At 47.4% G+C, this 26428-nt stretch overlaps 1 protein-coding gene across 1 annotated transcript in view; it reads left to right on the top strand.

The window, feature by feature from the left end:
* LOC142570281 (ras-specific guanine nucleotide-releasing factor 2-like) overlaps positions 1 to 26428 on the top strand; it is a 391080-nt gene that overhangs the window by 334468 nt on the left and 30184 nt on the right. Inside the window, exons 15-28 of the mRNA XM_075678676.1 lie at positions 2363 to 2445; positions 3561 to 3636; positions 3702 to 3901; positions 4220 to 4500; positions 5433 to 5700; positions 6151 to 6357; positions 6804 to 7105; positions 9056 to 9427; positions 19469 to 19599; positions 21792 to 21971; positions 22240 to 22337; positions 22421 to 22505; positions 24334 to 24531; positions 24609 to 24806. Coding sequence (XP_075534791.1) covers positions 2363 to 2445; positions 3561 to 3636; positions 3702 to 3901; positions 4220 to 4500; positions 5433 to 5700; positions 6151 to 6357; positions 6804 to 7105; positions 9056 to 9427; positions 19469 to 19599; positions 21792 to 21971; positions 22240 to 22337; positions 22421 to 22505; positions 24334 to 24531; positions 24609 to 24806 — 2679 coding nt within the window. The remainder of the gene's footprint in view (positions 1 to 2362; positions 2446 to 3560; positions 3637 to 3701; positions 3902 to 4219; positions 4501 to 5432; positions 5701 to 6150; positions 6358 to 6803; positions 7106 to 9055; positions 9428 to 19468; positions 19600 to 21791; positions 21972 to 22239; positions 22338 to 22420; positions 22506 to 24333; positions 24532 to 24608; positions 24807 to 26428) is intronic.

Genomic DNA, 26428 nt, shown 5'->3' on the forward strand with positions numbered 1-26428 from the left:
AGGCTTATCGTATGAGACGTCTCTCGACCTACGCGGCTCGTGACAAAGTGCGAGCGCCTGCTGAAATGTTACACCAGTGGGTCGTGTGCATGCACCCACATTTTACGCGAAGTATGGAACTGGCGTTCATGTCTTGGAAACAAAACGCAGAATTGCTTTTGAACCGGCGCTGCTGCCGCTAACTAAGCGCTGCCGTACGCAGCAAGTGGAAGGCGAGTGCGAATCGGCGACAAGGCTGCTCGTCTGGTAGCACCGCAGAATTTTCCGCCTTATCAGTGTTATGTGCGTCTGATCTGCACAATTTTTACTACTGTTATAAACCATCCGCACATGAAACGGCAGCACAACTTCTGTTTCGATTAGGAAATAAAAAATAAAAGTGTCTGGCGGATTTGGCAATATTTAGAATGTAGTGAAATGTCACAGGCCTTATTTTGAACTAAGATTGGAGAACCAAACGGTAGTTTCAAAAACAGTGTGCGAGAATAGACCATAGAACTTCACGGACATAAAACCAAATTGCATGGCAACGCAATTGGCGGGGTAATTCCCTTACAATTTGACGCGATTGTACAGCTCGTGTGCCAAGAGAGCCACAATAAAGTAAAATGTGGAAGCACGTGACAAAATATTTTTATACTAAAACACTTTTTTCTGTGTAACCTATTTTAACTTAACATAATGTTTGTTCCATGTCACATCCTCAACATCCACTCTTATTAAAGCACGTTGTAGTTGGCAATGCGTGAAGTGCGAAGACCCAGGAAAAGTGCACACTGCTCAGTGTTCGCGTTCTGTATTTTGTCCGTCATCGAATTGTTTGCGTTGTCGATTACAACATGGATATACACGAACTTGTCCGGTCTCTTATTGTTAACCAAGCGTGATATGTCATGAAATTCCCGAGACTTGTACAACAATGGGCGCATTCTTTTAAACTAGAAGAACGACTGTATCAAGTCCTAAAATTTTTTGCAGATCGTTAGTCTCACTACCTCAGTGGTTAGCTAGCAAGATTTCTCTCTAATACATTAAACCAAAGATGAGTTCCCATATCCACCGCCTCACTTTTTGCCCTGCTTTAATACTGAACACTCAGTGGTGCTAGCTCACCTAGTGGTGCTAGCTCACCGTCTTACCTTCTCAAGTTAGCCTTCACCCCGCGCATACTATTGTCAGGTGGTGCACGCTTCACAGGAGCAGCAATGCGACCAAGAAGCAGTCTTTACGGGGTAAACGTATAAGAGAACGACGAAACTAGAGAGAGGGATGGAAGACAGCGAAAAGCAGAAGTAATCTGACAGTCCTTCTCACAAAAAAAAAGAAGAGATAGGAAGATAATAAATTAAGACTCACATGCCCAGCAAGGGTGAGTGAGAAAATCAGTCATCAAAAATATATGCGTAGGTTGAAAGAGAGTAAAAATCGTCATAACTTGTGAAAAGAAAATACACCTAAGGAGGAAGTCTCACGTTTGTTTGTTTTTTATCATTATTTATCAGTTTATTACGTCTGCTTGTTTATGTTACTGTGGTGCATTGTCCTCTAGTCCCTCACGGTATTTGTAAGCAATGGAATATGCGTCCAAGATTGAACCAGATATGTTTGCACGAGGAAAGCAGAAAAGACCGCTCAACATAACTTGATAATGTGTTGTGTTCTTCCTTCAGCTTTCGTCTTTTGCGCTGTGCAAACATGTCGATGCTCTATATAAGTTCCCAATTTTCTCTGCGTATCCACAACGCCCACCACCTGCCATCTCCAACACCCCCAAATCCTTTACGTTAATCTACTTATTCATGCCCCTGCTTGCAGGACGGGCGTATGCATTCTCAATAATCAGCAAAATGAAAATTTACTACTCAAAGTGCATCACAATACTCAATCCTTCGGTCTTAATTTCAATTGCGGTCCACGTTCCTTCGTCTATCAAATGGAAGCAAAGCTGCAAAGACCCCACCATGAGTGACAAATAAAATTAAAATATTTAGAGAATCACTGCGAACAAAGCGATAGCAAATGAATCACCGAATTTTGCAGGTCTTTTCATTTATTTTTTACACTTCAAAAGTTAAACAGTCTTATAATACTTGCGCCTAAATAGGCACGATCATTTTATGAGTAATAGTCTAAGCTGCGGTAATTGCAGAGCTTTCTTACAGTCACCATCTTTCCTGTACAGAAAGAGAAATGAAAAACATTCATTCATTCATTCATTCATTTATTCTAATTATCTGTATTTATAAAGACGTTTTCCACTCACTAAATTTTCCTCCTCATCGCATCAAAGAAAGGAGGTACGCTGCGTCAATGGGCACTGCGCTTGTTCAACAATCTTCTCTCATTCCATCTTTTATTACAGTGCATCGATAATGTGCATTTCAACGACCTCTTCCATGGCACGATGAGCGACGCTTCGTCGGTCACGATGCCGCATTCCATCAGGTACGTGGCGGCGGCAAAAGAGACATTGAGCGTTCGTATTAGTCAAGGTTCGCACGTCTCGGTAGCAGAAGATTTCCTCGCTACAAGCGAGATGTAGCGACGACTCACAAAAGCGATCTCACATTCAATAGTCTGAAATGCTTTAAATGTTTTTCTCTCTAGGGGCGCGATTTTGCAGCTTTTTAATCCGTCACCATCGAAACGGAACAAAGTCAACGGACAGTATTTTGGAAGGCTCGAGAAATTCCTATTTCTTCCTCCTGTCTAAACTTTTGTCGATCGTAACCAACTAGCCCAAACCAGTACCCTTTTAGCCGATTAGTTATTTGAGAGCTAATTTGCGCCTTGTTTTGACAATGAGGTGACAGCAATCTCACCACTGTAATTTAGGCTTCGGCAAGAACGATAAACGCACCAGTTTCGAAGAAAACAGCACAAAACCTGATGACCTTGATATTATCGATAACGACATCGAAGAAGCTTACTGGCAAATATTGTACTTGAGTACGAGCGGGCATCGTAGTACAAGATAGAGCATTTTTGCACCACCTTCTTGAACTTGTTATAGTCTAAGACATCAGGGCAAAAGAAGTAGTGCGGATAAACAGTGAATGTGAAAATATATTATATATCCTGATCTAAGTTATATGGACCCATTACAGTTCTAAAAATGGCAATACGTCACGGTCACCGTGTGTAAATGTATGCTATATCAGAAAAATTAGTAAGAAAAGAAAGGTGGCGGTGAGATCAAACTTGCATTTCTGAGCGTTTCCACGCAATCTAAGAGAATTTCGCTACGGCTGATGGAGGTTAGTTGAATTTGTGTTTATAACTAACTACCCTGCCTTCGAGTGTGAAAAGAAGTTCAAGCCGGCAACTACTGCACAAACTAGTTGGCGTAATGGTGTCTATGTTCGGGGAAAAAAATAGAAAGTTTGCCTCAACCAGCAATGACGCTATTAGAACCATTATTTCTTTTTTAGTGTGAACCAAACGAAACAAAAATGTCGACCAACTAAACATTTCTACATTTATAAACATTCTTACTGCAACGAATGACACAATACCAGAGTGACTGAAACACCGAGGCGCGTCATTGTCACGTGCTGCAGGAACGACCCCAGGCTGTTCAAGGACGACGTGGACATCCGATTCAGTCGTACACTCAACTCCTGCAAGCTGCCCCAGGTAAGTGCTCGCGCGCGGTCAGGCTCGTTCGTGCGCGCACACGTCACGTTCACGCGCGTCTGCAGATCCGTTATGCGAGCCCCGAGCGCCTTTTCGAGCGCCTGACGGACCTGCGCTTCCTGAGCATCGACTTCCTGAATACGTTCCTGCTCACATACCGAGTCTTCACCGACGGTGTCAAAGTGCTGGAGGCGCTCAAGAAGGTCCACTACAATCCGGACCTGCAGATCAACGCGATGGGCGCCGCGCTTCAGGACTCAACTGGGTGAGTGACCGCTCTGCATAGCGCGCGCGAGCACGCACACTCGCACACACAAAAACAGAAAAGAAAGCACGTATGCGCTGCGCCGGGCGCTAAACAGTACACAGCCAAGATGAAAGGTACCGCGAACGGTAGCAGTAATGTCACATGCGGTAGCGCTATGTTAAAACGCTGCGTTTATGTCTCTACATTATTTGCCCACTTGCCTCCGCAAAACTTTCTTTTACAAGTTCGCTAAATTAACCTTGGACAAGAAACAGACACAGACGCAAATTTAGGCATGCCTTTACACTTCACGAATAAGTGCATACTGCTCCGCAGGTCCTTGGACGCCGTCGGTGTCGATGGCGGCGGCCCTTCCGGGGGGGCCGCTGCCGGTCAGGCGGGCGCCGCCGCCACCGCCGGCGCGCCAGGCGCCGCGCCAGACCGGGACATGGGAATGCTGGTGGTGGAGTACGACTACTCGCGGCGCATCAGCACAACCAGCATGCTCTCGGAGGCAGGCGACGCTCAGCAGGGCCACAGTGGCCCCGACCACATGCAGCAAGTCGTGCAGCAGGTCTCGCGAAGCCAGCAGCACTGGAGACTCAGCTACAGAAAGTGTACGTCTCCTCTCTCTCTCTCTCCTGCACTCCCCATCTGCTCCATGACCGCGAGACTATATAACCTGGGTGAACTCTCGCGATACTTACAACTTCCCCCTTCCTCTTGAAAAAAAAAGAAAGAAAGAAGAGAAACAGGCCACGATATTTGCTTCATGCCATCGCTTTCTGTGAAATTTTATACTTATCATTTTTGTTCAAAGTTACGTATTTGCGATGAAGTTACACCAAGGACGTATGTCCGGCGCCTGCGATGACTAGTCTCATCCTGAAGTGGTTTCATGTACTCCCTTTCTGACCCCTTTTTATGGCTCATGGATGTACTTCATTTACGAAATACAGAACTAGCATATGCGTTTGCATCAAGAACAAGGAGACGACCTCCGTTTCGAAATATAATCATGCGTCCGCTCAACCTAGATATACCACTAATCATTAGGCACAATGGCATACCTTATTTATGTCCACTTGGATATACGTGCGCAACAGCTAACACTCTTCAATGTACTTAGTGCTCGAAACGTTCACCTAAGGCATACTAACGTATAGAGGAGAAAGACAAGGGTGCCTGGCCACGCGTCGTACATGCACAGTCGCGCAACTATGTAAAGGTGTTACATAAAGCCGGACAAATAGGTCTATTCTAGCTTGACGTCGATGTTATTCGTAAAATCAACGAGGAAAATGAAGTACCAATGAAGCCGGAATTATTACATCTTTTACTTTGCGTCGAAAAAATAAGCAGTGCCGGAACGCTCACTACAGATCGATTTAGTTGCAATCATTTTCATATAGAGAGCGAGTGTAGAGCAACGTTGACCTAGAGAGCTTACTGTCCGTCTGCCAACGAGTTCTTCATTGTGAGTCACTGCGGGACCAACAGTTATATAAGTGGGGGGTGCACGCGTTTATTCTTTGTCCGTCCGCCGCAGTCGAAGAGGAGCAGCTGAAAGAGCAGACGCTGAAGCGGATCCGCGAGGTCGTGTCGCCCAGCCCGGAGCCCATCCTGCCGCCTCCCCCGCCCACCCCCGAGCCGGCCACGGGCGGCCTGGTTCACACGTTGCCCATGCCCGGCACCAGCGGAGCACCACTACAAGGGGCCACGCTGGCGCCGCCCGAAGACGTCGGCTTCTTCGGCCAACTCATGCACCTGCACGAGACCAGCGTGGTCGCCGCGGCCACCGCAGTCGGAATGCCCATGTAAGTGCATAGCACATAATCTCCTCTTTCCTGCTTTGTTTCCTCCTTGAATGAAATGAATGCACTAATTTATTTCAACGGGGATGGCAACATTACCAGCCGGTTACCTAGAAGTTAAGGTCTATAGGTACGTTACACTAACGAGGTCTCGCACGCGAAGCCCCACAGAGCGATAATTTTCTTTCCGCCCCTTACCAGAGTAATCGTCTGCATGCAGGACATTTTGAGTGGACAATGCTTTATTTCTGGCCCCTATAATGCGTCACGCTTCCGTATAAGGTGTCTCATGGTGGGAGCCCAAAGTCCAGCACGGGGTTGGCAATTCCTGCACCAGCTAAAGGCGTAGCAAGCCCGTGCACATTGAAAATGATGTCGAGGAGGTTTTCAACAAGTCCGGCGCGCTAAATGTGCCCTGGCGCTGCCATATACGGGGTGGTGTCGACTGCGCAGGGGCCTGACGGGCACCAACGGCGGCCCCTCGGCGAGCCAGCAGGAGCAGCCGCGGCTCGAGGCGCCGAAGGCTTCTCTTTCGTCGGACACGCTGAGTGCCGACGCTAGCTGCCCATCGACACCCGGAAACCTCAGCTCGACGGCGTCCACAGCCACGCTCGTTGGCAGCGTGGGAAGCAACGAGTCCCCTAAGCCCAGTCCCAGCCGGTCAGTGCAACAGCGACGCATGTAACGTGATCATTCAGCGCGCACCGAGTAGCGAGACTGTAGAGAAGCTTATGCGTTGAATTTCTGGTCAGTCAGTCACAGTGCATATCGAGCCGTATAAGTGACTGAAATTAAAACGCTTCGCTCGCGTCCCTGGCCCTTCGCTGGGCAGCTTCATGGAGCAGCGAAGCGTCTTCACTTCGCTGATTTCCGCTTTAGTTCACCAGCGAAGCCGGTGAGTTGGCTCGATCTTACTTTCATCATGTCAGGTTTATGTATGCACGTCAGGAGAACGAACGCCTTGACCTAATGCTACGAGTCAGGCCAAACTATTGGCACGACGCTCACTCCATATTGAGTTTCAGTCGTGTCGATCCGCCCCACGTGTGACGGGGCCGCCTCTCGCCTCACCACTCTGAGATGTGTCCGTACTGCTCGGCGTGCAGGAAGAATGCGCCCGTTCGGCTTCCGACGCAAGACAGCGTGCAGAGCGCCCACGACGACACCCCGCCCCCGACGCCCCCAGCAGCTGCGACGACAGCCCCGCCGGTGGTGCAACCCGTGGTGCCGCCGACTCCGCCGCCCTCGGCGGCGACAGTCGCGGCGGCATTGTGCACGGGTTCGCCGGCCCGCGCCGCGCCGCAGCAGCCCCCGACCGACATCCGACCAGCGGCCCGGGGGCTGCCGCCGCCAATGACCTCGAGCCAGTCCGCGCCCAACGTCATGAACTACCTGCGTGTGCGCGGCGGTCAGTGTGGGCCTTTTCCTTTTTCTTTCCTTAAGGCAGGTTGTAAGCACTTCCTTGTAACCAACAGTTCGGCAGAGCACCATCGTCCGGCCAGGTAAAGGCGTCATCAATGAAACCAGCCACCGAGTTATGTTGCAAGCACAGACTGACGCAAATTCACAAAAGTTTTCTCGCTGAACGGCACTCGCATGCCCGCCACACGTGATATCGAGGCAATGGCCGCGGCGACGGCCAGTCACTGACTGAACGTACGTCAGCTAAGTAATGCGAATTTAGGATGCGTTACATTTTTTGTTCAGCTTTGCCGCAGAAGTTACACAATATAGCATGCACAGAAGCTGCAAGTATAAAACGTACAGTAGACCTCCGCCCTTACAAAGTCATTGGACTTGGTTATAAAAGTCCCGCTAGAATCGGAGAGTATCTAAACGAGTCAGAATAACGCAGGGAATGCGCTACGACAGTGCGGAAGCTCGTGAAATGTAGATACTGAACCAAACTTCGCGCTCGATAGTACTGACGCGACAGTGACGAAATACTGTTCACGGCCAATGAGCAGCTTCATGTCATAGTCTGTCACGAAACCCTGCCGTCACGTGGCACCATGGCCTTTGAAGGCATCTTAAACCCCGTATTGTGTTCTCCGTCTATGCCGCACCGAGCAGGCAGTCCCGTGCAAATTTCCCGGTTCACATGTCCTACTAAGCGGAGTGAGGTACAACTCCATTTCGAATAGCCCCCCAATCTAAAATACATGCACTGCAGCTGAAACCACGAAATGCTTTTGTACTAAGCGGCATTTTTTAAACAAAAGAAAGATTGTGTTGTAACGAGGTTTATTACCATTCCTAATTATTTCGCATGAAATTATTACTCACAACTAAAAAAAAAAGCTTTCATGTTTCACTGGAAACTCGAGAGCCACTGATAGCGACAGGGAATTATGTAGGGGAGCGCGATGAAGCTAGCTTTATCACTACGCTTGTTGCGATACGCTGCAATAATTTAATAAATGTTTTCTACCTCTCTCGCGCATCTGCGCAATGCTATTAGAGAGTTCTGGTTTAGGGGACGCAAGCGGCTTGCGTACGCAAGAACTAGGGGCGACGCTACTGCGCATGCGCAGACCCAGACGTAGCGGCCTGCGCATGCGCAGTACCGTGGCCCCTCGTTCTTGCCTACGCAAGCCGCTTGCGTCCCCTAAACTAAAACTCTCTGTTATGTTCGTCCAACGTCTGGGGCGCCTCCACGGCTCTCATTTGCTGTTTGGTCTATGGCTGTTGCCTGGCGCATTTCGTTAGGCTATTGGAACACCTATTACAGCTGATATAGACTCCATCCAACATTGTCAACCCCTTCGCACTGTCCCGTCTTGTGCGTTGGTTCCTGGTGTTACAACAACGATGACCACTGTGATACAGTACTCTCCTCGTTGTCTAAAAATGTCTCCGGGATTAAATTCCAAACAGCGACGGAGCTCATCGATCAGGCGACGGTGCACTAGAGATGAAGCTGAAAGCAAGAGAAGGAAAGGTTTTTGCTAGCGCCTCTCCTATAGAGAGCAACCGTGGCTTTGGCACATTTATATCCTATCTTATGGCCGACCCAAGGATTATCACCTTCAGACCAACTTAAAGCTACACATATAACGCTGCCTCTACGAAATGCCTCGCCCCGCATGTAGTAGTACAGCCCCGTGTAATATAACAGATTACGTAGTGTCCAGTAAAAAGAAGAGCGATCTCGATCAAACTATTAACATAGACGAAGATCTCGTTTCAACGTGAATACTATCCGGCACATATTTGCGCGTGACGTTCCAACTCGCACTTCGGAAGTAGTCCTCGGTCGGAATGCTAATCACGCGTTCGCTTTCGTAATCCGCGGACCCGTGCGCATCTCGGCGGCTCACTGCCCCCCCTCCCCCCCCCCTCTTGCACCCCCGTGCAGCCCAGGGCAAGCGGGGCAGCAGCGACACGGAGAGCTCGAGCGTCTCGGTGACGCCTCGCTCGAGCTTCCAGACCGAGTCGACGATCCTGTCGACGCCCCGGTCCAGCTTCCAGTACCCCGACTCGCCGCAGCACAGCAGCAAGGCGGGCGTCGTGGTCACCTCGTCCCGGGCCTCTACGCGACGTTCGTCGACGGCCAGCGCGGCCGCCGCGTTCGCCGTGGCCACCGCGGGCTCCTCGAACCCCCCGGAGCCGCTCGTGGCCGCGGCTGCCGCCGCAGCGGGCGGAGGCGCCGTGCCGCCGGGATCGCAACCGGCCAGCAGGGCCGGCAGCCGCCTGCCCAGCGCGGTCGGCGCCGACCTCAAGATACCCGGTGAGCTCTCTTCGGGCGCCCAGTTTTGCGCGCGCGCTAAAGCAACGCGCACCAAATATGAACTGGCCTAAGAAAATAACGGTATCTATGATGTGTCCCGTACGTACATCTTGAAACACCCCTGACTGGGCCTGTGCTACGAGTTTACATAACATGTGTAAACTGGAGTAAAACGAGTTGGACGGTAGACGGCTGCGTGTTTGCTCTCAATGTCAGTATGTAATCTAGTTGGGTTCCCTTCCGTTACAAAAATGTCCACAGAGTTTTAATTTAACTTCTTCTGATTCTTTACACAACTGTTTCGTACTCGTACTTTTGTTTTGTACAACTGTATACAGCTGTTTTTGGACTAATTTACTTGTCAATAAAATTGAATTGAATTGATGCGTCGGCCGCTCATGCTAACAAAAACCCGGCGGCGACCTCCGGTTATCTCGCGGCCTAGGATAGGACACATTGGAGAGGAGGAAACAAGTGTGTGACGCCACACGTGGAGAGCAGGAACGAATGAAGGACATGAGGTGGGTATGGTGTGTAAAGGAGGAAGAGAGTGGTTTGACGTCACACCTTAGGAGCCAATAGGAATACACAAAGGTGGAAAGCTCATCTTCCCATGGGGAGGGGGGGGAGGGATTGGGGGCCTGACTGCAGCTTTTATATATATAACCTTAATATCAGTTGCACTTGAAGAAACTTCGTGTGACTTCGAAGAATTGTTCACTGAAGTGAAGACCTTACATGAGTATGTACAAGACCTCGTAGTAGGAGACTGTTCAGTTTCAAAGCGTGAGTCCTCTCGCACCACCAAGAATCTGGCACCTCTCGGTGGTGTAATCTTCCTTCATAAATTTGTTTTATACTTCGCTATCACCAATATTGCTTCGCCTTTCCGGAGAAACTGCAGCATCTCTCTTTCTTTTTCTGTGACTATAAACGCTGCTGCGCATGACTGCTGTTGATCCTGATTTCGAGTGAATCCGGCTTCGCCTCATTTCGGTTATCGAGCGAATTATACAGGGTGTCCCAACTATCATGCACGAAGACTTAAAGAAAGAGCGATTACGTTACTCGAAGAAACCTAGTGCATGTTGTTTCCAGTACAGTGGAGTAGCCGCCAGTAACTGTTTCATTACTGAGATTTGATTAGGTAATTATAATTAATTATCTAACTCGAGAAGCACTGATGTAATTATCAAAGTGTCAATGAGGAATCCGTAGGCACTCCCCAATGACGTATAACTGCGGTGTTTTCAGCGACGTACTAATTGCGCACTATTTTTTTCCGACTGGTTAAGAAACCCCACGAAAAATGAAAAATGCTACGTCACTGCGCTCCCACCCGCATCATAAAGAAGCGCCCTAAAATAAGCTGATTGAAAGCAATAGGAGGTCCCGATACAATCTTTGACTATGCGACTGCCTTCTGTATACTAAATACTTGTAATGTGACCTAACTTATAATAATAAATTCTGATTCTGAACTCTTTGCCTGCCGCAAACCAGAAGAGACAGCGCATCACCTTGATAATGGTACGGAAGGAGCACCAACAGCATGTTTCGCCGCTTCGCAACTCTTCCTTCCTCTAATTTCTACGTCACACTTATCATCCGTCTCCCATGGCCGACTGATCACATTTATAACAAACGCCCCTTGATAACGGGGCCGAAGCGCCCCTCTGGCCGCGCACGAAACGCGAAAAGCAATGGAATAAGCATAGAGTTTTTCAAAATCCCGGCTTTGCTCGCTTGCCTGCTTCGGACAAACTCAAATCAAACTGAAGGTTTTATTTTTCATTAGAGCGTATACGTGCTGCAAAGAGAGATTCATGGCAAGAAAAATAATGATACAAACGAAATAAATAGGCCGGGAAGCGATTCACATGTATAGAAAAGGAAAAACCGATGCGTTTAAGAAAGTAAACGTACCTCTTCTAACTGAGCCGAATTGGCAATAGGGACGTGTGCACAAAAAAAAATATCCACGCAGGATCTTCTTTGAGATTTATTTGAACGATGCGTAAGCATTTCTCAGTACTGACGTGGTGTTTCATGGTAGCTATGGTATGGTAGTATGCTGGTGTGTTTCGCATAATTGCGAGAACGACCGCGAAAGAACCGTGAAAACGGAGAAGCGCTGTTGCAACACCGAACTGTTAAGTGAGACCTCCACGAGACGACGTAGAAGAGGCGAGTAGAAGCAAAGTTCACTGGACTTGGGATGACAGGATCAGGGAGATGTAGCAAATGAAGGAAATATATGCAACATTTATTAGGTACACTGAACCATTATGAACGGTGATCAACCGCGCTCTGTAGGCGGCTAAGACTGCCGCGGCGGCGCGGTCCGTATCTTGAAAGCGATATGCGAAAGCGGCATAGCACGGCATGTACCGAGAGCTGCGTGAGCGCTGCGTTCTCTGCGCTTCGTTGCCGTTGAAGAGAGAGGTAGCACGCAGGTGAATCGGCTCACTGCTGCGGGGGCTATGTTGAAAGCGATCGTCTTAAGAGACGGACGGAGGGACAGTTTTTTCGTTGGATAAGGATAGAAATGCTTACGCATTTAAAACTATCGGATTTCAGTCTACGCTTATTATCTATGAATTCGCAAGTGCCGTGGAACACCAGTTGCGGCCTATAGGACGTGTTCGGATAGGTCTACTTCTGCAGCTACGCAGTACGGAGTTCAATTTGTCACATCTTTTGTGGTTTTTTTTTGTTTTTTTTTTATGCGAAGCATATTACTAGAGCTCAACCCAGCTCCTCAGGCGCGGCGGTGTCGCCTTCAAGGCTGACCACGTGACACCATGACGTCACGACAGAGGAGAAACGGGGCTCCAACTCGCGCCGTCGCTCGCGGCGTCGCGGCGGTATATAAGCAGCTGCGCTTGTTTCTAGGTGGCTTTGGCTCAACTCTTGCAAGATGGGCTGGGTGGGAATCGAACCAGGGTCTCCGGAGTGTGAGACGGAGACGCCACCACTGAGCCACGAGTACGATGCTTCAAAGCGGTACAAAAGCGCCTCTAGTGAATGCGGTGTTGCCTTAGAAACGAGCTGTTTCTAAGGCTCAGGCGTGCGTCGCTTGCTCAGGCGCACATTTCGTTGCCGCGCCGAACGCTGCGTTGCTCGACGCTCACCGCGTCCAATGCGGGGCGCGTAGTCGCTGCGCCGTAGCCCATTGTCTTACACCCCTTGGCGGGTCGACGGGAACGCTGTCGCGTTCCACTCTTGAAGGCGAAGCAGAGTAACGCATGAGTTGTTTCTTCGTCTAGCCGAACCAAATATAGCCAAGCAACAGCAGTTCACCAGGCTAAACAGTGGTTCAACAACTAAAATAAAGGCTAGTATGCTTCGCATCCTGGGCTTAACCTTAGCTAAGCCACAGCCATTTTTTTTTTTTTTTTTTGATGACCGATGCTGGAATTCTATGGCAGACATCCGTTATCTTTGCCTTGAGCTGACGTCCGTCTCGATGAAATAAACACAATCTTTCACATAATCCCAAAGAAAAAAAAATCGAGTGGAGACAGGTGAGGTGACCTATAGCCGGTCAGTTGCAGGCCTGTGCCTTTCAATCTATTGCGCATGAAAAGTCGCATCCAGCCAGTTTCGTGCTCGGCTGCTGCTGTGTGCTGGCACTCCATCTTGCTGATACCAGAGATGTGGGAGACGTGACAGCGGGACTTCGCTGAGAAACTCATCCACCACTCCGTCACGGATTTCGTCAACGTAGCGCTGTCCACTCAGTGTGTGATGTAGGAAGATGGGACCGATTATAGCACCGGCGTAAATTCCGAACCACACATTGAACGACCACTGGCACTGGTGCCCATTGCGCTTTACCCAATGTGAATCGGAGTCACTCCAATGCAAGTTTACCTGGCTGTTTCTGCAAAAATTGGCTTCATTTGTGCACATGATGTTGCACAATAAGTCTGCGGACTCATTGGCTTTTGTGAGGACCCATCTCAAGAAATCTAGATGATTCTGCAGGTCCCTATCATCCATGCATTGTGCAGGTTAAAGTGGTACGGGTGAAAGTCCGATTCATTTAGAATTCTCCAAATTGATGAATTGGAAATTAGTACCTGGGCGGCGACGTCCCGCACGCTAGCATGAGGGTTTTAGGCCATAAATGCTAGAACACCCATGCGTAGGCTAGGACTCAAATATGGAGCCCTACGCCGCCGTTTTTTGAAGGTGCCGGTTTGCCTCCGGTTTTCATCATTTCTGATGATAGTCGACGCGTTTGGTGTACCGCCACACTTGTATATTTGCGACCTTTCTCTTGTCATTTGCAGCTCCCAAGGCTAGGATCATTTTTGCCGTCTGCTCATTAGAGAAAGACATCGCGACTGGGACGAAACAAAGTGCGCCTTTAAACATTTGCACTGACGTTGTCAATTCGCTTTTGTGGTGATAGGTTTTGCGGGGGAAAAGAGAGAACCATCCGTGCACTTCATCTACGCTAAGACAACAGCTATTGCAGCTTGTTTCCAACTAACACCAAATGCGACGTGTTACTTCAGCTGGAGCGCGGCAGATAAGGAACTAGCTCAGTCCCGATGATTTTCTTTATTTCTTTTACTTCGTTCTGGCTAAGTCGGGAGGAGCTTGTTCGAGGACGCTGCTTTTTGATGCGGGTGGGAGCGCAGTCACGTGGTATTTTTCATATTTGGCAGGGTTTATTTATCATTCGGGAAAATTAGTACGCAATTAGTACGTTGCTGCAAATAACGCAATTAGATGTCCCTTGGCTGTGCCTACAAATGCCTCATTGACACTTCGATAATTAGAATAGTATGTTCCGAGTTAGCTAATTAACTACAATTATCTAATTAAATCTCAGTATTGAAATGAATTACTGGCAGCTACTTCACTGTACCGGAAACAAAGTGCACTAGGTTTTCCTCAAGCAACGCAATTGCGCTTTCTTAAATATGGGTGCATGATAGTTAATTGGGACACCCTGTGTATGTTTACGACTTCTGCGTGCAAGTGACGATGTTTCCATTCTTAATAAATGTTGTAAATTATTAGAAAAGTATTTTTTTTCATGAGTCGCTAGCGTTGCTTACTGGAAAGAGAAGCACTTCTGAGACACATACAACAATAATAATAATAATAATAATAATAATAATAATAATAATAATAATAATAATAATAATAATAATAATAATAATAGTGCCTTTATTTTCCATGCCAAGAATCTGGGAGGGGGAGAGAAAAAGCTATTCAATTCACCTGCATTTCACACGCCGTTGATAAAAGACTCTGCCGAAGGGGTTAGTGAAGTCTGCGGGTCTTTTTTTTTTTTTTTTTGAGGGTTAAAAAAGCACGCAAAGCAGCTTGAAACGAGGTGAACATACAGCAACATTTTCATTCTCTAGGCATATATCCATACTTTCAGAAATCATTTTTAACTGGCTACCTCCTTCTCCTTCAAAAATATAGTAAGCTTTCTCTTGTGTGTATATTTATATATATAGTATGGGGTGTGCATGGTGCTTACAGCGGAAATTTTAAAAAAATATTGAAGTTAAAGAAGTTCGGCTGAGGAATCCGCCGCTGGTGCTTCTAATCCGGCTTTCCTCCAATTGTCAGGATTTGCTAAAATAAAGTGATAGTATGAATTAAAAGCCATGCACGTGCGCGCCAACAATTATGCAGAACGCTATTAACCGCAATAAAACTTGAAGTGAAAAGGTCGAGGCAAGTCAAAGGAAACCTCAAACGATGGTGCGTGCGTGCGTGCGTGCGTGCGTGTACACGCTTCGGTACCACCGGGGGGGGGGGGGGGGGGAAGGGCTGCTCGGGCCCTGGACTTTGCTATGCGTCACGCAGAAGCGGTGACGAAAGAAACGGGCTAAGCGTCCTGCATATGCTGAATTACAACGAGCAGAAGCAAAGATAAAGTGGCATATGAGGCGGCTAAACGTCGAGCAGGAAAGGCCGCAGAAGCGGAGCGCCAGCGCCTTGTGTACAATTGGAGCAGCGAATGCCTTCAAACGAGACTTTCGAAGTGTTAATGTTAACGCGTCTTCGTCCGATCAACCAAGTGATCAACCATTAATTTTTTTTCTCCGAAGGCTCTATTGTACGTAAATTGAATTTTTTATGGAATGCTACTAAGTTTCGTAAACAGATTGGCCACCGTGTTTTAATTTTTTTCTGTGTTCAATTGAACGCCTGTTGAGTCAGTCAAAAGAAGCTGGACCCGCCGTGGTTGCTTAGTGGCTACGGTGCCGGGCTGCTACGCACGAGGTCGCGGGATCGAATCCCGGTCACGGCGGCCGCATATTGATGAGTGCGAAATTCGAAAACACCCATGTACTTAGATTTAGGTGCACGTTAAAGAACCCCCAGGAGGTCCAAATTTCCGGAATCCACCACTACGGCGTGCCTCACAATCAGATCGTGGTTTTGGCACGTAAAACCCCACAATTCTTTTTTCTAAAGAAGCTGTAGGCTATTCTCACTCTAAAAAAAGTGACATTTGCCTATTTAGGAAGAAACGGCGATGCCCCTTATGTTCCACCTTAATTGGGGCAATTTTCCTAATGTAGGTAAAACCCGAGAAAAAGAAATTCGGCAGCGTTTCTCTTTCGATTCATATTATGAGCCGGCCCCAGGTCACATCACTTATGCATACAAACACATCTCACACAAACAGCAGAGAAACCCCTACGCAGAATAGATACACACGACACATTCGCATACAAACATTGCTCGTGCTACCTGTACCCAAGATCTCTCAACCAATTTATATACATGGTGTTTCGACCTACAATGTAGTGCCAGTGGGGATCTTTGTCGAACACAATTGAACAATGAATCTCGACAGCGTGCTTGTATGTTTATAATAATCTAATAGGAAACTGAACAGAGCACAATCCTGTTAATACATAACCTTATTAAATTGAATGGCTCTCGATTAGCAACCAACGAATCAAATTCGTTTCGATTTTCACACTTCGACAGCGATCAGTAACTACTCAATTAAATGTGTACTGAGTGTGAGTCAACTGACGCTTTCTTAACTTTAGTCAATTAAATCTCTATCGACCTTACTCATTAGAAATTGACGCTGCATTGTTTATAGTTTCTATAAACTCAGAATGAACCTGATGCACAGTCAAAGGGTTATTTCATTGTTTTGTAACAATATTTTATATCAGGCATATTTTTACGTTACTGGACAGGTGCTTTCAAACTATACCGGACATGAAACAGTTGATGTTCTCACATTTTACGTCCATGTAGAAAGTTCTCGCAGAGAGTTCACATTCCATAGACTTGACAAAATTCACAGAGGGATTAAAGAAGATTAATCCATTCTGCAGCTGTACGCGTTTCATGATACTGAATATGAAAGAAATGTGTGGAAATAAACTTTTATATAGACAGAATTATTTGGCCCCTGAAGCGGCTGTAACCGTGTCCTTCTTTGAGCCACTGCTTTTGTGTTCAGAAAAAAAGTTGGAAAGTTAGATGCTGTCCTGACGTGCGCAGTTGTAGATGCTGCGTCTGAAAGTGTTACGGTCGTAAATAATACCAGGGTAGTATCGACTCTTACCTCTCATGAAAAAAAAAATTAATTTGAACAACAGATAGATTACCTATAGAGTTTTGAATAGGCTGACTTGCCTTCTTGTAAACTAGTCCTTTGGGCAATATGAAGTTCGTAAAAGCAGTTAATAAGACGACTTCCTTCGCTATATTGTCCGTGGACTTAACTAGTGAGTTTCTTAGATGAAGATACAGATATTTGCCGACAAGGAATGTGAGATCATGTGTCCACGGGCGTGCAGCCACAATTGTTATGTGTCACAGAAAAAAGCCTAAATACTTAGTGTAAACTGTCTAAATACATTCTCGTGAGATATCACTGTTATTACTACAGAGATTTATTGATACGCAAAACGTGATTGGCCGGTGGGAGGCACTGTGCCGAAAGTGCCTACTGATTCAAGCGGATGCCGTATGACACGCACTTTGGTCGTAATAGTAGCATGCGTTATCGCAAGGTGCGAGAAGAGCACGCCGTCGCCAGGTGACGGCACGCCGAAAATGGCGTCTCAAATACTTGGTTGCCCTTTAGCGAAAATGGCTAAACTGTACAGCTTTCAAGCAGCGTGCCGTTTTCGGCGAGTCCGATGCCACGTGTTCAAGTGGTAGTGTTCCCGCAGAGATCTCGAAGGTTCAATGTTCAGTTATTTCTTGACTCAAGTGAAGACGTTGCGCACCTCTTATTATCCGCCATGGTTCACAAAACTCCAAAAATGAAATACGCGATTATATGTGTTAAAAACAAGTTGAACCGACGTTAATAAAAACCTCATACGCCAGCGTTTGGTGTGCTTCTTCAACAGTCTCGTTTATTGTCCTTCGTAATCCGCACCCCTCGTCCCCTTTGGTCAGACACTATTAGCGCTGCATGGAACACTGCCTTAGAGCTCGGAGGCACGTCATTGAGAGTTGGACACTGGCACTATTCAAGATGTGTATGAGCAGCACGCCCCAACCAGAAAGGTGACTAGACGAAACCACCGAATATATAGAAAAAGAATAAATACCGTCCGGAGGCCTCTCAGGAAGGCTTTTTAACGAAGGCACTGTGTAAGCGGATATATTTAAGCGCGTCTCAAGAACATATCACGAACGCATTTTTACAAAAGCGTCCATACCAACAGCTTCTGCATAATAGCCCTGCCAGGCTATAACAGACGATCGTGCCAAGCTTGTGTACATTTCTGTGCAAGCATACGGGAGGGACGTCAAGGCTTTAGTAGATAGTGGAGCTTCGATAACAGTTGTAAACAAGAGCGAAATTCCGGACCTAAGCATCGTGGAGGAATTGTCCTGAGACAGTGCATGGTTACGACGGCAGGTAAGAGACGTACAATGAGTGGCCGGAAGTGTTGATCACGTGCAAAGGAAAAAGCACCTTAACTAAGGCTCTCGTAGTCGAGGGAGTAAAATATCAGTTGATAACGGCTTTGGGCGTTATCGGCATGTTACGTTGATGAGCAACATTATTAAGATTTTTATTTCAATGCTGCAATAATCTGAAATGAAGCGGCCTTGAGTACCGCCGTTCTCAACGTTCAAGCGGTGCTGACGCACATGCCGTAAGCAAGCCAGGGAAAAAATTAAAGTTATCTCTGCTAATACTAACACGCTGCGGATAGAAGAAATATTACACAGCCGTTCCCTGTTTACAAAGAGAGTCTAGCGGACAAGAATGAAAAGCCGCAGTGCTCTGATACGGGACCCTGCAGGTTTGAAACATTTCTAGTTTGCAGCTAATCGCAATTCCATTAATAAATCTTGCCACAATAAATACTGGAAATAATGCATACGTCTTCTTGCGGCAAGAAGCACGTTTCTTTCGCTTGAAAAAGTAAAAAGAGGCATTTCGTGCATTAAGCGCGCGAGAAGATGCACTTGCTTCTCCTTGACACGAGACACGGAAGTTCTTGCGGGCCACGGACTCGCCGCTGCCACGGTGCATGCGAAGGTGTCTATAGCGCGGAGTTTCCTGCAAAAAATCACACTACAGGCGACTCTGGCGCTGCCCCCTATACGGGGGCTGCAAGCACAGCAGTTCAGTCATCATGGGAATGACGGGGAGTGCAAAGATTGCCGGCTTCAAACGGGTTTGTGAAGTTTGCAGACTGATCAGTTTCAACAATATATTGCATTGCAGATGCAACAATTTGCGATAATTACACATACGGGCAAGAACTGTAAATGTTTTGCTGCGTCAAGAAAAGTGTGGTCATCCGGGTATGTAGACAGATCAAGCCTAATAAAGGACGCCACTACAGCGCCTGAAGCTAAAAATACACGAAGATTAGACAAATCCATGTACTACCCATAATTTCCACGATGGCTGAACGGTCAGTGCGCCAATGTTCCCTCTAGTAATGTTTGTACGTAACTATGTGGTCTACAGTTCTCCTATGCGACCTGTTGCATCGCCAAGCCACTTGCATTGTGCTGTTCTCCAGCGCTGACTCACGAAATGGCATGATCTCGCAGGAGCAGCTGGCGGGGCCGCCGTGGGCCCCGGACCGGCAGCCTTACGAGCCAAGCGGGAATCAATGATCAGCACCGCGGCCACCATGCGAGTGCTCAACGTACTACGCCATTGGGTCTCCAAACACTCCCAGGTCAGCACTCATGAAGTTACAGACGTGCAAGGTGTTACCTCGTAGGTGACAGCGTTTGGTACGCGTTCTATTGCAGCGTGTAGAAGCGGGCAGCGTGCGTGCGTGCGTTGAGCCCCGCCCGTATATGGCACAGCGCCGATAGCTTTCGTCCGTTTCTGGTATAGCAATAGCACACGCAGCTATATCGGAAGCTTACGCCTTTCTGATATTTGTAGATGAAAGGATTCTGGCGTGAATACGGCTCCATGTATAACCTGTGAAATGTATCCGACATTGCAGCTCCGCCAAGCCGGTTCTCGGAGATGATGGCCGAATGTTAGGGTGTATTATCTTTCGGACGTTAGCAGCAATAAACACAAGCCTAATTTCGCTATTTAGCTGAAGTATGCCAATTAAGCATATAATTACTATCTAAAGGCCACATGATGTAATTGCGAAATTAAAGCCGACGAGTAGCGAAGCTACATCTGCTAAGCAGGAATCCTATAACTAGCACCGCCTTCGTATATGCGGCCTTAAAGAGTGCTACGAAATGCATTGACCTTCCCGTTAAAGTTTCCCAAAGCGCCCCTTTAACAGTTCGGGACGAACTTGAAGGGACACTAAAGGCAAATACTAAGTCGACGCGGACTGTTTAAATACCATTCCAGAAACCTCGCAACGCTTGTTTCGTGCCAATGAAAAGCTGAGTTTGCGAGAAAATAGCAACTGAAGGGTCCGAATACCTTTATCGCAATTCAAATCTCCCGCCACATAACTGGAGAGTGGTGACGTTGCACACGCCATCACCGCCCTTTGCTGCCGCCGGGGAGTAAAACGGTGGCCGACAGACGGGGGCATGGACGGCGGTACAGTTTCTTGCACAAAACGCAAATGAGCGTTCTTGGAGAAACAGAGCCAAAACAGAACGGTGGACTCGCCGCTGCTTTTGGTCAAGTGGAGTGGACCGCTCGGGCATCCCGCGACATCACATGGGAGTGGACTCCTCGGCGATTTTCAGTCTGTGCGAGTTTCGCGAGCCAGCAAAGCCCGCGCAGCACTACGCGATAACGAAACTACTGAAACCCAAAAGTGCGGGCGCCGCAGAGTCGAGCGAGAACGGGACCTTTCGACCGCTCGCGTCTTTATCAAGGGTAATGTCAACGCGTTCTCTTTTAAAAATGAAATAGAACTGGACAAGTAACATTATATTTTGTCTTGTAATGCAATACAATGATGTTTTTATAACGACTGGTTAATACTACTGACAGAAATTAAATGAGGACAGCCTTCGTCATCGGGCAAGTACTTGAATGTTCCAGGGGAGTCTTTGATTGTGTCCTGCATTTACCTGAATATTTCGATTCTTAAGGCTCTGTTTGCGATTATATTGACGCCTTAGTGATTCTCGAGCACTAATATATCATTTTAGCTTGACTTAATATATGCCTTTAGTTTCCCGTTAGGTGAAAACGGTAAGGCTTCTTTTAGGAAATATGGCACGGATATCTGAAAAGTAGTGCTAGTCTTCGAATTTATAGTAAGACGTGACTTCGTTATTCCTTTGCTTCAATTTCGCAACTACATGTGCCCAAAAGTTAATAATTTAAATGTAATTAGCACGTTTTAATTCATCACGGGAATTACCATAGAAATATTTCTTGCTGCTAATGTCCCCCTAGGCATGTTGCCTATATGCAAAAAAAAACGGCAGGAGCCTTGATATGACAGTTTCTTGTAGCAAAACAAGGTATTCCAGATAAAAACAAACACATATTATATGCCGTGAACTTCAGAAAGAACAAAACAGAATATGTTTAACGTAGTTGAATGCTCATGCAGCTCATCTACCCAAGCCACAGCATCCAGGAATCAGGTTTATCAGTCTGTGACCTTTGGCGCGCCATTACATAGAAAGTCTGCATTGACAAGTAGCAAACTTACGTCAAAAACAAGTTATCAAATTTTCAACACCATCCGCACGCTCTATGAAAGTCCTTTTTGGGCAAGAGCTTGTCACCGGGGCGGTTGAGCCTAGAGCAATTGTGCTACGAGGGCAGCTTTTATGTGTATGCTGTGTGAACATGGGGTAAAGGTTCTCAGCATTATGTGCCATTGGTCACCCCTATTGTTTCCCTGTTTACCGCGCACATTTTAAGCCTATGTCCACGACGCGACGGTATACATGTTCGCTCTGACGGATGGCGTTGCAGGACTTTGAGAACGACCCGAAGCTGCTGCAGTTGACAACAGAGTTCCTGGAGGAGCTGGCTCACAACCCCAACCTCCTTCCGGCTGAACACAAGGCGGCCGCCCAGCTCTTGCACATGATCTCCAAGCAAGATCAGGACAAGACGAAAGTAGACCTCGACATCCTCTTGGCTCCTCATATGGTACGTCTCTTGACCAACATCGCCTTTCACAAGGGTGCATAAAATGAAAAGTAACATTTCTAGGCATATATTCCCGCAGCAGTGGTGCTGCGCTTTCAAATACGTAAAACTAACAGATTGGCAAGTTCTTTACCAAGAATCATTCTTTATCGAAGAGCTGACCGCTTAAAGAATATGGTCGGTAATTAGGATGTAGAGCAGTAAAAAATTGTATATGTTGAAGATTATGAAAAGATTTTTATGTAATTTCTTGCTGTATTCACTGCAGACACCAAGTAAAGAGACAGTAGAGTCCTTGTCGGCCCTTGAGATCGCCGAAGGCATGACCTACCTCGACCACAAGATATTCATAGCTATACGCAGCGAGTGAGTGACACATTCTACCGATGTCGGTGCTTTCTTTTACAGCATGATGTCAATCCTGATTCTAAATAATCTCTTGAACACAGGGAGTTTCTAGGTCAGGCCTGGATGAAGCCCGAGAAGGCAACCAAGGCTCCTCATATTCTTCTTATGACAAGAAGGTTCAATGATGTGAGTTTTCTATCTATTTAGCACTGTTACATACGCATGTTTCGACATTTCGACACAGAAAATACACCCGACACAATTGGTTTAAGAGGTTATTTGAGCCAGAGCTGTGATTTTCCGTGTGAAAGCACACGGACAACCTTAAATCGTGTGGATCGTATAAGGTCATCGTCTCTGCCTCCCTTTCAAGCACACGAGTGCATACACAAACAACTCTGAATGCATCCACACGGAAGACTCGGATCGCAGCCTTCACCGCCATGATTCCGGCTTACCAGTTGTCCAGTTGTTTTTGAAACGTCAGGTTCGCTTCACTGCTTAGCCTAATCTTATTTCCGCAATCAGCAGAACCGCCTTTGTACTCGCCACGTGAGCCCAGTGCCTATGGCATTGCGCTACTGAGCATGAGGTCGCGGGTTCGATTCCGGCTGCGGAAGCCACATTTTGGAAAGGGACGAAACGCAAAGACACTCGTGCACTCAGATCTATGCGCACATTCAATAACCTCAAGTGGTTAACATTAATGCAGGGTACCACGGCATGCCTCATTATCATATCGTGGTTTCAACACGCAAAACCGAAGAATTACATATTTTTAAGAACCGCCTTGTTTTATCGCAGGGTACTTGGGATATTATGAAATCGGTGAAATGCCACACGGATGACACAAAGACTATAATATACATACATTGCGCTTTTAGTGCCCTGCCTTGTCATTGGCTCGTGGCACTTTATTACTTTCGCAATGCTAAACCAGTATGCTTGACATTCTATTCCATTACCGCTTGTATACGTATTATTAAGATTTGGCAGGCGTAGTCGTTGGGAGGACCTTGACTCTTCGTCGGGACTTAGGCGATCGGAGGAACTTGGGGCGACAGGACTAGGCGAACAGGGTTTATTTACAGTATTTACATCTTAACATGAGATACATCGACAGTCTAGCGTGGCTCCCAAATAAAGCACGCAAGACGAACAGACAACAAACGAGCACGCAGCTCACGAGTACATTTCGAGCACGACAATGAGAACATTCTAGCAGCCGACAATCGCTGCTTATAAGCACTTGGTCCCCCCTTGATTCCAAGGGGACGGAAACGTTCGTCCAGTCATTGTAAACAGGCTGCCTCTCCCTGGGACGGGTTACACACACACACGCACACACACACAGGTGCAATAGTCCGGAGCCGACGTCAGAGGGGCTTCGTAGAACTCGGAGCTGTCCCGGGTAGCGCGCCCGGAAAGCACATTGTCTTGCGTCTTGGTCGGCGCGGGGGAAGGAGCCTACGACGACGTTCCCGCGGCAACTCCCCCACCCGTAGCAGATCAGGTCCGCGTGGGGAGTTGGGTAACAATAGTTGGCCCGCCGAACTCATTCCGTCACAACGGCGACGAGGCTAGAGCGTAACGGTGGCGGTTTCAGCACAAAGCCTGCTTCGTCAAACGCATCCCAGCTGAAGCGACGGAGAGTGGAGGATGTGCGTATTGTTCCCGACACAAAGTCGACTTAGTCACGCCGTGGCTAGAGGTTGGCGGCGGCATTCCAAGATGAGGTTGCCACCGCTGGCGTAAATGGCTGGCAAACTTGCATTGCAGCTAGCCGTTCTTAACAGTATACATGATGGCGATCACTTGTACGGGATGCTTTGAATGCGCTAAACTGTTCTATCTCGTTTAACTGAGCAGCTGCCTCTCACCTCTGTGCATGTCACGTTTGATGTTCACATTTCTGAAAATAATGCATTCAGATGCGCTGAATTGTGATTCCGTTCAAATTGGAATCAGTGACTATAATGGCGACTCACCTTTTGTGTATCCGTCACGTGAACAGGTGAGTCGTTTGGTGGTGTCGGAAATTATGCGCTGTCCGGAGATGTCCAAGCGAGTGACCATCATCGACAAGTGGTCCGCCGTCGCCGACATCTGCCGCTGCCTGCACAATTTCAACGGTGTGCTCCAAATCTGCGCGGCCTTCATGAACAGCTCGGTGTTCCGCCTCAAGAAAACCTGGGAGAAGGTCTCAAAGACGGTAAGACCTCGAAGAACCCGGCTGTCTGGTCGCACACAGCACGGGTGACCGTGGCGTTGTCTTCTCTTTCCGCACAGACGAAGCAGACGATCGACAAGCTGCAGGCATTGGTGTCGGCTGACGGGCGGTTCCGCAACATGCGTGACGCTCTTCACCGCTGCGACCCACCCTGCATTCCGTACCTGGGCTTGTACCTCACCGACCTCTCCTTCATCGAGGAGGGCACGCCAAATTTCACAGATGAAGGACTGCTCAACTTCTCCAAGATGAGAATGGTGCGCAACTCGATGCCACTTCCTCTTGCCTCGCCTTGCCGGTTTTATTGCGTATACAGAATCCATCCCCCACTTTGACATACGTACTGAAACGTCGTTCAAAGAGTAGCACAATTATCAAACTATTTCTGCAATAACCCACAAGGATTTCCTAAGCTCCGGGAGAAAATAACCCCAACTATCCCTTTAATCTACCTATACCAACAGTCTCGTCGGCGCTCCTGTTGGCAAGCACATTTAGAACATATTACTTGTCGAAGGATGCAGCTTATACGGAAAACACAGTAGAAAACTAGAAGCTGCAATCATATACTAATATTTACTTTGCTTCAACACAATAAGGCTCAGCGTGCATCAGCGCGCATCATGCAGGGATACCTGCTCCAATATATTATAAGGTGATACCAGCGTGCGCGCGTTCGCAAACAAAATACACAACAGTTCGCAGAAAGTTTTGGGACATATGAGCGACGAGAAGCTCAGCAACCATGACATTCTGCTTCTGGGCATAAGGTGGCGGGTTCGACTCCCGGTTGCGATGTAGGCTTTCCGAAGAAGGCGAAATGACAAAATACTCGTTCACTTATAAGTTAAGGAGCACGCAAAATAAAGTGACATACTCAAAATTAATTCGCAGCCCTCTATTACGGCGTCCCTCGCACACCTGGTGTAGCTCTAGGAATTAACTGTCCATCAACTATTTTTCCTTTGTGCGTGGAGAATAAACATCATGCACGAGGTCTCGCGGTTTTGATTCCTGGCTTCTGACGGAGACAGAATACAATAATGCTCGTGTACTACGGTTTGGTTGCATGTTAAAGGGCTCGACAATAGGCTTGGCCGTTTTAAGCAAACAAGAGTAGCGTATACTCACGCACTGTCAACCGTGTCTATAAGATATTACGCCACTACTACGCCTCGAAAACAGCTAAACCATACACCGCACGCCCTCCCTTTCAAGGATGCTGTGCTATTAGCCAGAGAATCAGTCACACGCACAAGGGCCTCCTTGCAGTGCGATCTACATCACTCATCATGACTAATTATCCAACGCGAGAGGCGCAATGCCGCCGCTGTAAATGCGCGGCGCTGAAAGGAAGAGAAAAAAGGAGGCAGGGCTCGACACCACAGCACCTCCCTCTACTCCGGTATGAGAAAAGGAAGGGAAGGAACACCACTTGGAAAGACCACTAGAAGCAGAGGGCCAGAGCGTCTCCGTTGGTAGTGACAACCGCCTCCTAGCGGCATCGCAGCAGTTGAAGTTTGAAGTTTATTTGTCCTGCCTGCTTACAGGAACAGAAGCAGAGGCTAAAGGTGCTACATAGCCTGACAAAAGGCCTCTGCTCCTATTACAGTTCGGCACACAGGCCGATGTGCATGACACAATATTGCCCCTCTAATCATTTCGAGAAAAAAAATATATTTCACGTTGCCATTGTTTTCACAGCATTTTACAGCAGAGAAAAAGAGCATAGAATAAAGGGGGGAAAAAACTACAACTATGGCACAAGTCATGGTACATTGTCAACATTCACGCAACTAATGTAACACAGACGTGTACATCAGCTGAATAAAAAAAATTGGCACACAATGCAAAATGACATAAAGTATGACAAGACAAA

The sequence above is a fragment of the Dermacentor variabilis genome, chromosome 2 (assembly GCF_050947875.1).
Source record: "Dermacentor variabilis isolate Ectoservices chromosome 2, ASM5094787v1, whole genome shotgun sequence".
NCBI classification, from domain to species: Eukaryota; Metazoa; Arthropoda; class Arachnida; order Ixodida; family Ixodidae; genus Dermacentor; species Dermacentor variabilis.